Raw genomic sequence first — 17,370 nt, forward strand, 5'->3', positions numbered from 1 at the left:
TGTCAATGTCTATCACTGCAGCATATCAGTGTCTATCAGTGCAGCATGTCAGTGTCTATCAGTGCAGCATATCAGTGTCAGTCAGTGAAGCATATCAGTGTCTATCAGTGTAGCATATCAGTGTCTATCAGTGCAGCATATCAGTGTCTATCAGTGCAGCATATCAGTGCCCATCCTTGCAGCATATCAGTGTCTATCAGTGCAGCATGTCAGTGTCTATCGGTGCAGCATATTAGTGTCTATCAGTGCAGCATGTTAGTGTCTATCAGTGCAGCATGTCAATGTCTATCACTGCAGCATATCAGTGTCTATCAGTGCAGCATGTCAGTGTCTATCAGTGCAGCATATCAGTGTCAGTCAGTGAAGCATATCAGTGCCCATCCTTGCAGCATATCAGTGTCTATCAGTGCAGCGTGTCAGTGTCTATCAGTGCAGCATATCAGTGTCTATCAGTGCAGCATATCAGTGTCAATCAGTGAAGCATATCAGTGTCCATCCTTGCAGCATATCAGTGTCTATCAGTGCAGCATATCAGTGTCTATCAGTGCAGCATATCAGTGTCTATCAGTGCAGCATGTCAGTGTCTATCAGTGCAGCATATCAGTGTCTATTAGTGCAGCATGTTAGTGTCTATTAGTGCAGCATGTTAGTGTCTATCAGTGCAGCATGTCAGTGTCTATCAGTGGTGCCTCATCAATGCCCCATCAGTGAAGAAGAACAAAAACTTATTTGCAAAATTGTATAACAGAAACTGAGAAAAAGTTCTTTTTCTGTCTTTTTTTGTTTGTTTAGCAAAAAAACCCCATAAGTGATTAAATACCACTAAAAGAAAGCTCTATTTGTGTGCAAAAAAATTATAAAACAGTCATTTGTGTACAGCATTGCATGACCTGGTATTGAAGTGGATAAAACAGAAAATACGACATCTGGCCCTTTGATTGGGTGAATGACTACAGAGTGTCTGTGACCCTTATCCTTCTAGCCTTATCCTAAAGTATTCTATCCTTTGTCCTTCCTTTATGGACATTTCAGTTCTAAGTGTAGATAATAATAATCTTACCAAGCTGGGCGTACACTTCTGCCATCTCCATTTTCATCATTATTATCACCGGTCTGTTGTCCACTATGGAGATGGTCGGGGTCAGTTCATAGGCTGTCCTACTGGAAGTGACTGCACCCGGTGCATCTGTTGCTTTGGCATACATGATAAATTCTCCGTCATCCAGCACACATTTACAGGAGTTGATCAGAGCTGACTTCCCAGACCCGATATGACCCACCAGCTGCAGCAAAACGCGCTGATACCCCTGATTGCCATGGGGGAGGGTATCTAGGCTGAAGGTGCGGATATAATCTCTCATCTCATGCAGAGGCCTCTGAGGACCTGCCATGTTTTCTGGAGGATTCAAACAGGGAAATCAGGAAATCAAAACTGAAACAGAGGAACTTTGTACATGGAGACATGGCAAGCAACCCACTCCCCAGATTGCAAAAGCTGAATACCAGGCAGATATAAAAAGTACAAAGGAAGATGTAACCACTAAAGTAGAATGAAAGGTCAATAAAATCGAATGAACCTACGCGCCACTCCTATAATGTTATACTGGAAAGACTGTGTATGGGAATAAATAGGAGCAACAAACTTTTACTCTTAACTTTTAAATGCGATTCTTGTTATTGTTTATTACACCTATTAGTTGGGAACCCCTCCTTGATCACACAAGCCCGGGTATTAGCGTGCCTTCATTGTAGATTGAACTTCTTAATGTAATTTCCATAGATGTTTTTCATTATTCTATATGATGAATTAAATAAACTACAATAAAATGGCGGCGCCTGTATACTACAAGGAAATGGTGCCAGCTGCTATAAATGGATTGATAGCCCAAATCCCCCTGAGGAAGACACGTGACCCTGTGTCGACACACTTAGAGGAGGGGTATGGACGATCATGGTTTTTGGGCTTTGACTTTTTTTATTGGCCAATAGTGAAAACTATTATCTGTTGCATCATTTGTAGCTAGGTATTTCAGCTTTTTTCGTTTTTGGCTTTTATTACAGAAAAATCACAGAAAATGCACAGTCTAGTGGGGCCACATATTTGTGTTAAGTGTTACATTCTGTCATACGCGGTTAGGAAATCGTTAGGAAACAAATGGTCAGATTTATAAAGAACTTTTGAATAATGCCATCCAATTATCTACATATTGTCAATCGATAACATAAACAGTACAGTTTTCATCTGACGATTACACAAACCCGTGCTCAGTTTGAACATGCGCTGCTGATTTTTTTAACAACTTAAGGACCTGGCCTTTTTTTCAAACTTGTTGTTTACAAGTTAAAATCTATTTTTTTTCACTAGAAAATTACTTAGAACCCCTAAACATTACATATACTTTTTTTCGAACACCCTAGAGAATAAAATGGTGGTGATTGCAATACTTTCTGTCACACCGTATTTGTGCAGCGATCTTACAAGCACACTTTGTTTGGAAAAAAATACACTTTTTTTAATTAAAAAATGAGATAACTGTAAAAGTTAGCCCATTTTTTTAATATTGTGAAAGATGATGTTATGTCGAATAAATTGATACCCAACATGTCACGCTTCAAAATTGCGCCCGCTCGTGGAATGAAGACAAACTTTTATCCTGAAAAATCTCCATAGACGACATTTAAAAAATTCTACAGGTTATATGTTTTGCGTTACAGAGGATGTTGAGGGCTAGAATTATTGCTCTCGCTCTACCGATCGCAGCAATACCTCACATGTGTGGTTTGAACACCGTTTTCATATGCGGGCATGACTTAAGTATGCACTGGCTTCTGCACGCGAGCTCGGCGGGACGGGGAGCGTTAAATTTTTTTTTTTTCTTATTTATTTGACTTTTAATTTTTTTTTTTTTTTTTACACTGTTCTTTTAACAAAAAAAATGTGTCACTTTTATTCCTATTACAAGGAATGTAAACATCCCTTGTAATAGAAAAAAAGCATGACAGGTCCTCTTAAATATGAGATCTGGGGGGTCAAAAAGACCTCACATCTCATATTTACACTAAAATGCAATAAAAAAAAAATGTTGTTTGAAAAAAAAAAAGGTCCCTTTAAGAGCTGTGGGCGGAAGTGATGTTTTGACGTTGCTTCCGCCCTGCAACGGTATGGAGCCGGGTGGGGGCCATCTTTCTCTGACTCGGCAACCAGCCAAACAGGGGACAGGATCCGATCGCCTACCACCGGTAAGAGGCAGATGGCACCAGAGCGCGGCGAGAGGGGCCCGCCCCCACTACCGATAAAAGTTATCTTGTGGCGAATCCGCCACCGGAGACCGCTTTTATCTTAAAGCAGACCGCCCGCTGAACAAGTGGATTGTGGGGTTATGGCAGCTATCTGCTGCCATAACAATGATATTCCACTTCAAAGAGCCGCCGTATAATGATGGCGGGCGGTCCGTAAGTGGTTAAACTGTTTTCGATCTCTTCCACTACTAATATTTAGAAAATAGATCGTTTAGGCTCAAAAAGTCCGACATGACAGTTCTTTTTTTTTTTTACCATAAAACTTTGCACTTCGATACCTGAAATTAGCCCAACTTTTCGAAAATCGAACTACGTTCTAACCATGTATGGCCAGCTTTACAGTAAACAGAAAGCGGCTTCCTTACCATACACTTGCAGGGACAATTTCCAGGGGGGGGGGGTGCTCAATAGATGTTGTATGACAGAGGAGTTGGTCCTAGGAGGTCAACCTAAGGAAAAATGTTGCAAAAAGTTTTTTTGATCACAGACAAATCAACTTAATAATAGCACCACACTCCTTGATAGATTATATAGAGAGAAGAAAATGGGACCTTTAAGGTGCAAATTAATTTGAAAAATTATAAATTATATAGAGAAATTTTTAAGAACATTTTTTTATTTTAGAAAAAAATAAACATTTTTATCAAAAACACAGCAATTGGCAAGTACAAATCAAAAAGATTTTATGTTTACAGCATAAAAGGGAATTCTATCCTTTTATGCTGTATCCATAAAATCTTGTTGATTTGTACTTGCCAATTACTGCTTTTTTAATAAAAAAAAAATATTTTTTCTACAATAAAAAAAAGGTTCTTATATAATTTAGTTGTTATCATTTTTCGAATTAATTTTCACCTTTAAAAATCCCTGCTCTCTCTATACAGTGGAGCATTCCAGGAGTATGTTCGTAATCCAAAGTACTCGCGTATCAAAGAGAGTTTTCCCATTGAAGTCAATGGAAACTAAAATAATTTGTTCTGCATTGACTTCAATAGGATGCAATACCGCATGCGGCCAGAGGTGGGGGGGGCGCCGGAGAGCCTTGGAAACGTCTGAAAAAGGCCCGAGCACACTTCGGCTGACCTCGGCAAACCTCGGAAAGACTCCGTTCACGAGCCTTTCCGAGGTTTGCCAAGGTCAGTTGAACTGTCCTTGGGCTTTTCCGTGCATTTCCGAACGGCGGCGATCAATTCAGCTCCGGCGCCCCCCCACCTCAGGCCAAAAGCGGTACTGCACACCGCTTTGGCCTGAATACTGCTCGTTTTGCGAGACAACACTCGCAAACCGAGTTAGGATTTTTAGAACTACAGTGCTCGTGTTGTGAAACTCTCGTTAACCGCGTTACTCACAATCCGAGGTTCCACTGTATATTACTAAAACCAGAGTGTGCAAAATCTGGTGCAGCTCTGCATGGTAGCCAATCGTCTTCCAGGATTTCCTGTCAGAGTGTAATTGAAGAAGTTGAGGTTAGAAGCTGATTGGCTACCATGCACAGCTGCAACAGATTTTGCACTCTCTGGTTTTAGTAAATAGACCCCATTGCTACATTTAGGCTCCATTTACTCGTGCGGGACTCTAAAGTCACACCATCGCCAGTGTGACTTTGAAATGCGGCTTTGATGTGACTTTGAGTGCAAATTTACACTCTGGCACTAAGTCGCCTCAAAGTTGCATCAAATCAGTGCAGGGGCCTTTTCAAGGTCGATGCAACTTTAAGTCGCATAGATCCGAACGGGTGCCATTGAAAACAATTATGTGTCCAACACGACAAGTCATACAAGTGTGCATGGAGCGAAACTCTGTACACACAACACAGTTGGTCTAAATAACCTGAGAGCATGAGTCAGCACAAAAGAAAAACGAGAAGTTAACGAGAGTTAAAAAAGAAGTATAGGGAAAGCTCCCTTGGCTGTACTTCACCTGGGGATCACAGGAGTGCAGTTCGTTCTGCGCTCCTGTGACCCATTTTCAGCTGACAGCGGGCTGTCGGCTGATGTCACAGAGCCGGTCCAGGCTCAGGCAAGATCATGACAATATGGTCGGGATCCACCCACATGCCTGGACCGGCACCCGGCTCAGCCTCTCAGTGAGCCGATTAGAGCCTGAGCTGGCTACTCCCACCCCCCGCCACAGCCCAGCGCTCCAGTGAGCTGGGGAGAGGGGCAGAGCAGACAGCGGTGACTGACAGTCACCAGCTCTCTACTCAGGGAGCTCTGAGAACCGAGAGATCAGCAGTCTTTGATCACTCGATTCTCATCCTTAGACCTGGCCAGTGGTCATTTTTTACTGATGATTCCTACAATGGTGGTCGATGGGAAGAGATCCCCTCCTACAGTTAGCTGAAAAGATCATTGGTTCAGATGTTACGTATATGAAAGGCAAACCATTCCTTTTGAAGCACACAAGACACTTGCAGTGATTGGCAGCTTTCGATCACAATTTATTTAATGACTGCATCTGATAAACGGACACACAAAGCTGTTGTTACATATTTATATTCTGTATATGCATGAAAATGATAATTTTTTTTCCCACAATTACAAAATATTAAAAACATTTCTGAAATGCATGCAGTGTAATTGCTAATTTGTAGCAGCATACAAAAAAAAGTTTGTTGTGAATACAAAGCTAACTCTTGACCAATAGGGAAGGCGAACGGTTCGGCCCGAGCATAAGTTCGGGCCGAACTTTGGTTGTTCGGATGTTCGGCGAACACCGAACAAATTCGAAAGCCGCGGAACACTGTTAAAGTCTATGGGACACAAACAAGAAAAAAAAAGTGCTCATTTTAAAGGCTTATATGCAAGTTATTGTCATAAAAAGTGTTTGGGGACCCGGGTCCTGCCCCAGGGGACATGGATCAATGCAAAAAAAGTTTTAAAAACGGCCGTTTTTTCGGGAGCAGGTCTGGTATGGATTTGGGGGGGACACCCCTACGCCATTTTTTTTTATTTTGGCGCAGGGTTCCCCTCAATTTCCATACCAGACCTGAAGTGCCTGGTATGGATTTTAGGGGGACCCCCACGCAATTTTTTTTTTTTTATTTTTGGTTCGGGGGTTCCCCTTAATATTCATACCGGACCCAAAGGGCCTGGAAATGGACTGGGGGGAAACCAGGCCATTTTTTTCAACGAGTTTTATCTATATTGCCGAGACCCGACAATTCATTACAGCCGCGATCAGTTTTAAATGACTTTTTTCCTTTAGAAATGTCATTTTGTGCAGGTAATTTTCTAAATACTGGAAAAATGCTCCACTTTACAGGCATACTATAGACACCCCCCAGGTACGAAATTTAAAGGAATATTTCATTTTTATTGTTTCACTTTAAGCATTATTAAAATCACTGCTCCCGAAAAAACGGCAGTTTTTTAAACTTTTTTTTGCATTGATCCATGTCCCCTGGGGCAGGACCGGGTCCCCAAACACTTTTTATGACAATAACTTGCATATTAGCCTTTAAAATGAGCACTTTTGATTGTTCATGTTCGTGTCCCATAGACTTTAATGGTGTTCATGTGTTCGTCCAAATTTTTTGCCTGTTCGCATGTTCTGGATGCGAAGCGAACCGGGGAGTGTTCGGCTCATCCTTATTGACTAATATGGAAGGTCCCCGAATTCAAAGTAACATTGTTTATAAACATTGATCAGACAGGAGATAGAGAGATACAAAGTAACATTGTTTATAAACATTGATCAGACAGGAGATAGAGAGATACAAAGTAACATTGTTAGTTTTGTATCTATTCTATTTTATTTGTCTGCAGATTGAAGGGATGAGCTTCAATCTACAGTAAAAGCAACCTGACAAATTTCAAAAATAGTGTCCTTTTTTCTTCTTCTTCCTTTTAAATAACATTTGTTCTCTTTCAACGCTTTAGGAACTTGTAACTTACTTTAATCTTCCCTAATTAATCTCTTCCACTATCCTAGCAATCAATTTTTTTTTTTGCAGATTTTTTTTATTTCTAGTTTTCTAAGAATTAAAAAAGGGTGGGCTCACCCAGTTGTGTGACGATAGCGAATTAATATTCGCTATTTTCACACTAAATTTCCTCCCCGCCAATCAGGAAGAGGGTTGTGAGACCTGTTTCCCGATTGGACAAAATGCCAGGTGTTCCTATTGGACGACTAGCGCCTAGGAGGAGGAGAGAGGAGACGCATGGCGGCCACCTAGATGAAGGACACTGGAGCCGCTGCACGTAGCCCACCACCCACCACCTAGATGGGGTAAGTGTCGGCCCGACTGGCAGACAGCGGGGGGAGGGGGTGTAGTTGTTTGCCCCCCCCCCAAAAAAAAAACCACCAGCCGCCACTGCATTTCATTATTAACCAAAATCTCTGAGGAATGTTTCCAACACCTTTTTGTATCTATGCCAGGAAGAATGAAGGCAAAAGGGGGTCCAACCCGCTACTAGCAAGGTGTACCTAATAAAGCGACCGGTGAGTGCAGATCACCTTACATATTTCTAGGTGACATTGGGGTTGATTTATTAAAGGCAAATAGACTGAGCGCTCTACAAGAGCATTTGCTTCAACCCTTAGTAAATGAGATGAAGATTCACTTTAGAAAGAATACCCAATCACATGCAAGGAAAATAAAAAATGGCATATTTGCTTGAATGTGATTGGACGATGGAAGTCAGTAGAGCTCCCCCTCATTTACTAAGCTCTGGAGAAACTGCACTTGCAGATTTCTCAGTCTACTTGCCTTTAGTAAATCCACCCCATGGTGTCACTCAAACCACATCCTCACCGTCATATTATCTGGGAGATTTAACTCTTGCTGAACACAGTGCTGTCCATGTCCACACCCTTCTTCTCAGTCCAAGCAGCATTGATACTATCTGATTAAACTCTTTGCTGACATGAGCGTCACTTGTATCGTGCTCATATGAGTTGAAGTTGTTGCCAGTAAAGGGTTAATCCTCTTCCTAAAAAAACAATGACAGTTTCAACTGCACCCCCCCCCCCAATCCACTGACATACTGTGACACCCCAATGATTAGCCTAACTCACCGATTCTGGAAGCTTGCGATACGCCCTACACACCCAACTCTGCACTGCGATCTCATGCAAAAAACTGCAGGAAGTGAAACTTTGTATCAGAACCGTTATTAGTGCACAGACAGGAAGGAGGGGGCCTCACATTACAATACCATGATAACATCAATACTAAGGAAGCCACTTTCTGTAGGAGATCTCCCCAATGGGGACACAGATAAAAACAGAAACACATGGGGGGGGGGGGGGGATTTACTAAAACTGGAGAGTATAAAATCTGGAGCAACTCTGCATAGAAACCAATCTGCTTGCAGGTTTTATTGTCAAAGCTTAAAGTGGTTATAAACCCTTATAAACCCTTACACTTTTTTTTTTTTTTACACCTGTAGCTACCCCGGATATCTCCTTATTCACACTTTTTTCCTCCTTTTTTTATTCTTGGTAATCCCCCATTAACACACTTGGTGACTACCATACTAAACATCGTTGTCACGCTAGGACAATGAGTGTTTTGGGACAAATATGGGGAAATAAGAGAAACTAACTGTTATGTTTTGGGGTGGAGGAACTTGACTGGCCTGCACAGAGTCCTGACCTCAACCCAATAGAGCACCTTTGGGAAGAATTGGAGCAGAGACTGTGAAATAAAAAAAGAAGAAAAAAAAAGAAAAAGAGGGTGCACGGACCTAGTGCATTACCTCTAATAGCGTTTATTTAAAAAACGCTATTAGTGGTAATGCACTAGGTCGGTGCGCCCTCTTTTTCTTTTTTTATTTTTTTGTAGCTCATGAATACCCAATGTTCTGAAGAGGGCTGCAAGACGGCAAACACCACTGAAGCATTTTGGCCTTATCAATCATTGAGGTTCCAGTCACCCGAGCGCAGGAGAGAGATTTTTTTGTCTAAGCAGAGACTGTGAGCCAGGCCTTCTCATCCAACATCAGTGCCTGACCTCACAAAGATGCAATAGATTGAAAAATAACTAATTTTTACATGTGCAGTACCCCTGAGGAAGTCATGTGACTGTGGCAACATGCGTTGGGCAGAGTCGGATGACTTATTGATTACCGAAAACTGAAGTTCCTGCACCCCAAACTCACTCATCCTTGCTTTGTGCACTGGTCCAAATCATTTGGTATAGGGGGGATTATGGTGTGGGGTTGTTTTTCAGGGGTTGGTCTTGGCCCCTCAGTTCCAGTGAAGGAAATACCAAGACATTTTGGACAATTTCATGCTTCCAACTTTGTGGGATCAGTTTGGGGATGGCTCCTTCCTGTTCCAACATGACTGTGCACCAGTGCACAAAGCAAGGTCCATAAAGATATGGATGTTCGAGTTTCGGGTGGAGGAACTTGACTGGCCTGCACAGAGTCCTGGCCTCAACCCGATAGAACACCTTTGGGATGAATTAGAGTGGAGATTGCGAGCCAGGCCTTCTTGTACAAAATCAATGCCTGACCTCACAAATGCCCTTCTGGACGAATGGTCAAACATTCCCATAGACACACTCCTAAACCTTGTGGACAGCCTCCCCAGAAGAGTTAAAGCTGTTATAGCTGCAAAGGGTGGGCCAACTCAATATTGAACCCTACGGACTAAGACTGGGATGCCACTGAAGTTCATGTGTGTGTAAAGGCAGGCATCCAATACTTTTAGTGTTAATGGGTACTGTGATAGGGAAATATGATGTAAGGGGGCACTGTGATGCAAGCTGGCAGGGACCAGGGGCCCGTGATGCTCTGAGGATTGCAATGGTCACTGGGGAGGAGACTGAGGAAATGCTTAATTCTGCCTGCAGCCAGGGATGGACTGGCCATCGGGACTACCGGGAGTTTCCCGGTGGGCCGATGGCTCAGTGGACCAGTTTCAGCAGCCACCTATTGCACCGGAGGTCCGCGGCGATTTACCCATCGATTACCGACAGCTGGCACCTGACGGGCAGATCGAGATTTAGCCCGCAGCATGCAGAGTAGCGCAGGAAGCGTCTGTGATAGGTTCTCTCTCATGTCACGCAGCGCTGCTCCCCAGCGGCCTCCCTCTCTTCTCGTCCATCCCCATTTGCTTGTGACATCATCTGGGATGGACGAAAAGAGAGGAGGGGCCGCCGGGGAGCAGCGTGACATGAGAGAGAACTTATTACAGATGTGTCCTGCACTACTTTGCATGCTGGCTAGTAAACAATGTGCCCCATAATGTGCCATGTGCCCTGATGTGCCCCATGATGTGCCCCATAATGTGCCATGTGCACTGATGTGTGCCATGATGTGCCCCATAATGTGCCATGTGCCCCATGATGTGCCCCATAATGTGCCATGTGCCCTGATGTGTGCCATGATGTGCCCCATAATGTGCCATGTGCCCTGATGTGTGCCATGATGTGCCCCATAATGTGCCATGTGCCCCATAATGTGCCATGTGCTTTGATGTGTGCCATGATGTCCCCCATAATGTGCCATGTGCCCTGATGTGTGCCATGATGTGCCCCATAATGTGCCATGTGCCCCATGTGCCCTGATGTGCCATGTGCCCTGATGTGCTCCAAGCCCTGATGTGCCCCGTACCCTGATGTGCCCCGATGTTCCCTGTGCCCTGATGTGCCCTAATGTGCCATGTGCCCCGTGCCCTGATGTGCTGTGCCCTGATGTGCCATGTACCCCGTTCCCTGATGTGCTATGTGCCCTGATGTGCTGTGCCCTGATGTGCTGTATCCTGTACCCTAATGTGGCCTGGTGTGCTGTACCCTGATGTGCTGTGCCCTGATGTGCTGTGCCCTGATGTGCTGGGCTCTGTACCATGCCCTTATGTGCACTGTAGCCTGATGTGTTGTGCCCTGGGCCGGTCTGGATGAAGTCCAGGGCCACATTTATGTCCCAGTCCAGTCCTGTCTCTCATCCTCCCTCTCTCTATTTAATTTAATTTGTTATAACAACAAATTGTTTGTATTTTTTATTATTATTATTTTTTTTTATAAAAAGCCCCACCATAATCCTCAGCACCAGGTCCATGATGTTCTTAATCCGGCCCTGCCTGCAGTAGACTGATGATTTCAGCTCAGCCTAGACAAAGCAAATGACTGGAGATCACAGACGGCTTTTTTTTTTTTTTAATCTTTATTTATCAACATTTTAGCATAAAAATACACACATTTTAGAAATGCGGGTTAGAACACATATACAACTTGTCCATACACCTGTTAGTGCAGATAAGTGTTTCGGACCTGCGGCGGCGGCACCATCTTTAATCTATAATACACATCCTGAATCAGGATGAACATGCGGCGGCGTGCCGGTTGACCCAACCACGGCCGCATTCAAAGTGCTAAATGATCAGGAGAGCCAGCGGGCGAGCCTCCCCTGTCAACAGCTCGAACAGAGGGGGGTAAATACCTCCAACAACCTCGTCCGTCTCACCGTGTCCAGGAAGGACACACCCTTCACACCCCCCTATCCACCAGAGGCCGATACTGAAAAAAAAGGTCCACCTCCCAGTGGGGGGTGTGTGCCCCCCTTTGTTGTCTGCCGCCGCCCGTGTCCAAGTAGTGCAACATCTGCATCTTATGACCGCAGCCCGGCAACTGGCAACTGGCATGCGGTCCAAGAGGCAAAATTAGAAGGTAGAGAAAGATAAGAAATAGTTAGAGTCAGAGGGGGAACAAGTATGAAAGGATGAGGAGGAGGGGAAAGGGTAAGGAGGGAGGGGGGAGTGGTGTGGAGCATACCTCAGAGTCTGAGAAGGTTCTGTAAGTCTGCGCCGAGCGAGTTCCGCCACCGTCTGGTTATCATCATAGAAGGAATCCATGAAAAATGTCTATCAGTGGGCCTTATTGCTGTTGTCTAAGCGGGATCTCAGGGTTGGTTCTGCTAATTCCAGTAGGGCCAGATCTAGGCTTGAGGGTATGAGATTCGGGTCAAACATAAAGTCTCTCCATGGACCCCATATGACCTCAAAACGTTCCAATTTTCCTTTACAGGATGCTATCCAGTGTTCAGCTTCTCTAATATCATTGACTTTTTTAATCCAGTCCTCTCTAGAAGGGACCCTGGATTGTTTCCAATAAATTGGAAGGAGGCGTCTAGCTGCATTTAAAAGGTGTGGTAGTATGCATTTTCTGTATCTACTAATCGGCATCTGAGGGACATGCAGGAGAAAGTAGACTGGGTTCAAAGGAACATCCAAGTCTAAAATTTCTTTTATTAGAGATTTAATATCTGCCCAGTATGGCTGTATCAGAGGACACTCCCACCAAATGTGGAGGAGTGTGCCTCTCTGTCCACACCCTCTCCAGCATTGGTCCGACACCGAGGGGTAGATACGGGCTAAATCAGTTGGGACTCTGTACCAGCGCGACAGGAGCTTGTAATTTGTTTCTTGGGTTCTGGATTCAATAGAGCTTGAATGGGTGAGTTGATATAGGTGTGTTAGTTGGGATGTGGAGAGGTCTAGTTGTAGGTCTCTCTCCCATGTCCGTATATAGGTCGGTCTAAGGTTGTCATTAGCACTATTTAATAAGCGATACATTTCGGATATCAAATGTGGGATCGGGTCTTCCTCTACAAAAAGTTGTTCGAAAGGAGTAAGAGTAGAGATGTCTCTTATGGATTGTCCGTGAGTTTCGAAAAAGTGATGGAGCTGTCTGTAGCGCCAAAAGTTTATTTTGGAGCCCCCATGTCTACTTTGTAGGGATTCGACACTCATCAGCTTACCATTGCTCATCAATTTCCCACAGCTGGCATTACCGTCATCCACCCAAGGGGCGAAAAAGGCCATTTGCTCACCCGGTAAGAACCAATTAAATCCCCCTAATGGGGCTAACGGGGACATGGGCGGTGATAGGTTTAAGATCGAATTCAGTTTGTCCCAAGTGGAGAGAGTGTGTCTCGTCAGTGGGGATGTTGAATCTGATAGCCCGCGGTATTCACTTGGTAGTCAGGGAGCGAAGGCCAAATTCCTGCCAGCTAACCATTTCTCAAGAGAGACCCATATTTTGGATTGGGTGTGGAAGCGCCAGTTGAGGATCCTCTGGAGAGCAATTGCTTTGTGGTATTTCAATATATCTGGGATCCCTAGGCCACCCGCTAGTTTTGAGCGTTTTAATGTCCTCATGGCTATTCTAGGGTGACGTGCATTCCACACAAATCCCATTATAATGCTATTAATCTGAGAAAAAAATTTGGTAGGTAGTGGGATTGGTATCATTTGAAGAAAGAAGAGTATACGGGGTAGAACATTCATTTTTATAATGTTAATGCAGCCTATCCAAGTGAACGCAGTCTTGGTCCAGAGGGAGAGGTCTTTTTTAATTGTATGAAGTAGGGGGGGAAAATTTGTGTCGTAGAGGGAATCAAAGCTATCTGTCAATTGAATCCCTAGGTATCGAATGGAGGATTTGGCCCAGGTGAAGGGAAAGGAGGCTTGTAGGTTACTAATCAGTGCCGGGGTTAGGAAAATAGGTAAAATTTCAGATTTGGAGTAATTAATTTTGAAATTTGAAAGTGATCCGAATAGTTTTAGTTCCTTCATCAGGAGTGGCAACGATAACAAGGGTTCTGAGAGGTGGAATAACACATCATCAGCGTAGGCGGATAGTTTGTGTTCAGTGTTTCCGACTCGTAAACCCCTTATGTCTGCATTCGCCCTAACCGTGCATAGTAATGGTTCAAGAACTAGAGCGAAGAGAAGGGGGGATAGGGGGCACCCCTGTCTCGTGCCATTCCGAATCGGAAATCTAGAGGAAAGCATTCCGTTCACCTTGACCTGTGCGCAGGGAGTAGAGTAAAGCGCCAGGATAGAGGTCAACATGCGTGTTTTAAGCCCTAGTGTCTCCAACACCGCTTTGAGGTACGACCAGTCAACCCGGTCGAAGGCCTTTTCGGCGTCTGTAGAAAGAATAATGTAAGGTTTGGAGTCAGGGTTAGAATGGGCCCAGTGGATAAGTTGTATGGCTCTAATGGAGTTGTCCCTTGCTTCTCTCCCCTTAATAAACCCAGTTTGGTCAGGATGAATGATATTGGGCAGAAGATTCCCGATCCTGGTCGCTAAGATCTTGGCTAGTATCTTAACGTCAACGTTAAGAAGGGAGATCGGGCTGTAGCTTTGAGGGAGCGTCGGGTCTTTACCTTCTTTTGGCAAAACTGTGATGTGAGCCAAGAGTGCCTCTGAGGGCATGGGGGCCCCTTCCGCTATAGAATTAAAGTAGGCGCACATGTGGGGCTTAAGGAGGGGTAGGAAGGTTTTGTAGTACAAACCCGAGTAGCCGTCCGGTCCCGGGCTCTTCCCTGTAGGGAGGGATTTCACTATCAGTTCAATCTCCCCAGGGGAGATCGGAAGTTCAAGGTCAGTACACTGATCTACACTCAATGTTGGAGCGCCAGCTGCAGCTAAGTAGTCTCGGATGGCTGTGGACCTGGATTGCTGTGTTTCTAAAGGGTTGTCAGGGTGTAAATTATAAAGTTGTGTGTAGTAATCTTGAAACCCTGAGGCAATTTTGGAGGACCGAGCCGATACCACCCCAGAAGGGGAGCATAATTTTTGTATGTAAGTCTGCGCGTGTTTCTTACGAATGGCTCTAGCAAGCATACGACCACATTTGTTGCCGTGTTCGTAATATTTGTGCGATAATCTTCTGGCTTGCTTACGAGTCTGCCGATCAAGCAGGCGTAAAAAAGTCTCTTAATTCAGTTAACCTCCGCAACGCCTCAGGGCCTCCATTTTGTTTATGTTTGAGTTCCGCGTCCTGTAGGGCGGTCAGCACTCTTTCAAAGTCCGCCTGAAGCATCTTTTTAAGTCTAGCCCCCTGGGATATTATCTCTCCTCTGATCACTGCCTTGTGGCCCTCCCACACTACGCCCATGCTGATATCGTCCGTCACATTTTCATTGAAATAATTTGTGATAGTCTCTGATACTTTGGCAACTGCCACTGTATCATCCAACAAATTTTCATTCAACCTCCACGTCCAGGCCCCACGGGAACCTGAAGGGAGTGTTAGGGTCACCCCCACTGGTGCGTGATCGGATAGAGTGATGTTCCCAATGAACGCGGACTGCACGAGCTCTAGTGTTGGGCGATCCACATAGATGTGGTCTATGCGGGTGTATACATCATGGACTGCCGAGTGATAGCTGAAGTCTCTCTCCCTTGGATGGAGAACTCTCCAGCTATCAAGTAGCAAATTGGACTGAAATGACTTTCGGAAGTGTTTTAAGAAAGCATAAGAGTGTGAGTGTCTAGAGCTGGAGGTGTCTAACAGAGGGTCCGGGCTAACATTGAAGTCCCCTCCCAAAATGACATAGCCTTCTTTAAAGTCTGCTAGTAGGTCGAGAGTACTGTCAATAAAAGTAATTTGGTTAGCATTGGGCGCATATATCGAGGCGAGAGTATATTTTCGTCCCGCTATGATTCCTTTCAGAAATACATAACGACCTAGTGGATCTATTTTGCTGTCCGAAAGCTGGAAGGGGCAATTCCTGTGGATAGCAATCGTGGTGCCTTTGGATTTAGACGTGGGGGAGGTGCTATGGAACCATTGGTTGAATAAATGGGTAGGTAACCTAGGCAAGGAATGATTAGTAAAATGGGTTTCCTGTATAAAAACCATATGAGCTTTTAATTTCTTAAGTTCCCACCAAAGTTTGTTTCTTTTCCCCGGGGAGCATAGGCCTCTTATGTTGTATGATATTACCTTAATAGTAGACATGCCAGAATGAGTGGTAGGGAGGAGGTCGAATGGTCTCACTCGCTCGGCGCAGCATCTGAAGTCCTGGGTTGCTCCTAGGAAGGAAGGAAGGAGGGGAACAGAGCGGAGGTGGGGAGGAAAGTGAGTAGAAAAATGAACAAAGAAAACGAACTGTTAAAGTAACATAAACAATACGACAAGGAATTCGCAAAGTCTGTAAATTATACATCTATAGGTGGGAGGTCTCCCTCGGAAAGAAGGGGGCCTCAGACCTTACCTATTGCCCCAACTAGGGACTGTACCCAATATAGGGTGGCCTACGTGGGGGAACGTGGGCCTAAGCACAGGGCGGAGAACGGAGCCCCGTCTCCACACACCGCGTCTTAAAAGGTGTTTGGGGTTGGGGGGGGGATAAGCTACTACTATAAATTTTGGGGTTCACATTTTCCCACCCATTACCAGAACATAGGAAAATACGTATATAAGGAAAAATTTTTGTTTGTTATTAGTCATGACTTTCGAGTGGTCTGCAGTCACAGCCAACTGGATTTCAACGAAAAGTGATAAGGCTGACATTGGGGGGCCAAATTTCTACATGAGAGAAAAGAGGGGGGCCATATCTTAATTACAGGGGTTGTCTATGACCACTGTAAGAGTCCGGAAGGACTACTCCCTCAGTCACGGATAGCGGAGGAGCCGTGGGGGGTATCTTGATGCTGAAGCTGTCTGTCCCTTCTACGGTTCCTACGGGTAGCAGTTGACCATTGTGTGGGGACCTGGATCCTAGAAACGCCAGATGAAATTCTCCAATCCGGAAAGTCCACTGTGTCTAGGCCCAGGGAGGACAGGAACTGAGGGAGATCATCTTTGTTGCGTAGCGTGACTTGTCTTCCATCTTTAGTCACTTGCAGAAAAAAGGGAAAACCCCAGCGGTAGGGAAGGCCAGCATCCTGGATCGCTGTCAGAAGGGGTTTCAGGGCTCTGCGCTGCATAAGGGTGCGTCTAGATATGTCCTGGTAGAAGAATAAACGTGCGCCGTCAAAATCATAGAAGGGTTTGTTGCGCATTTTTTGCATGATGCTGTCTTTTAAAGTGAATTTGTGGAGTTTGCAGATTACATCTCTAGGGTTGTCCACCTCTTGAGAGGAGGGTCTTAGTGCCCTGTGAGCTCGGTCAATTTCTATTGGAGCCGTGGTCGATAGGCCCAATATGTCTCTGAATATATCTGTCAGCGTGGGGATAATATCCCTTGGGGCTGTGGCTTCTGGGAGACCTCGGATCCTAATGTTCGCTCTCCTGCTGCGATTTTCTGCATCATCCAGCTGACATAATAGGGTTTCAATCTGCTGGTCTTGCTGCTGACATTTGGATTGCAGTTGAGCAATAGTGGG

General features: G+C 44.7%; 1 protein-coding gene across 1 annotated transcript in view; it reads right to left on the minus strand.

Moving 5' to 3' along the window:
• The window catches only part of LOC141148201 (uncharacterized), a 33,846-nt gene extending 25,452 nt beyond the window's left edge, over positions 1-8,394 (minus strand). The window contains exons 1-2 of the mRNA XM_073635419.1: positions 8,320-8,394; positions 1,061-1,396 (exon numbers count right to left, since the gene is read on the minus strand). Coding sequence (XP_073491520.1) covers positions 1,061-1,391 — 331 coding nt within the window. The 5' untranslated portion in view covers positions 1,392-1,396; positions 8,320-8,394. The remainder of the gene's footprint in view (positions 1-1,060; positions 1,397-8,319) is intronic.
• Between the last annotated feature and the right edge of the window lie 8,976 nt (positions 8,395-17,370).

Source organism: Aquarana catesbeiana, linkage group LG06 (genome assembly GCF_042186555.1).
Source record: "Aquarana catesbeiana isolate 2022-GZ linkage group LG06, ASM4218655v1, whole genome shotgun sequence".
NCBI classification, from domain to species: Eukaryota; Metazoa; Chordata; class Amphibia; order Anura; family Ranidae; genus Aquarana; species Aquarana catesbeiana.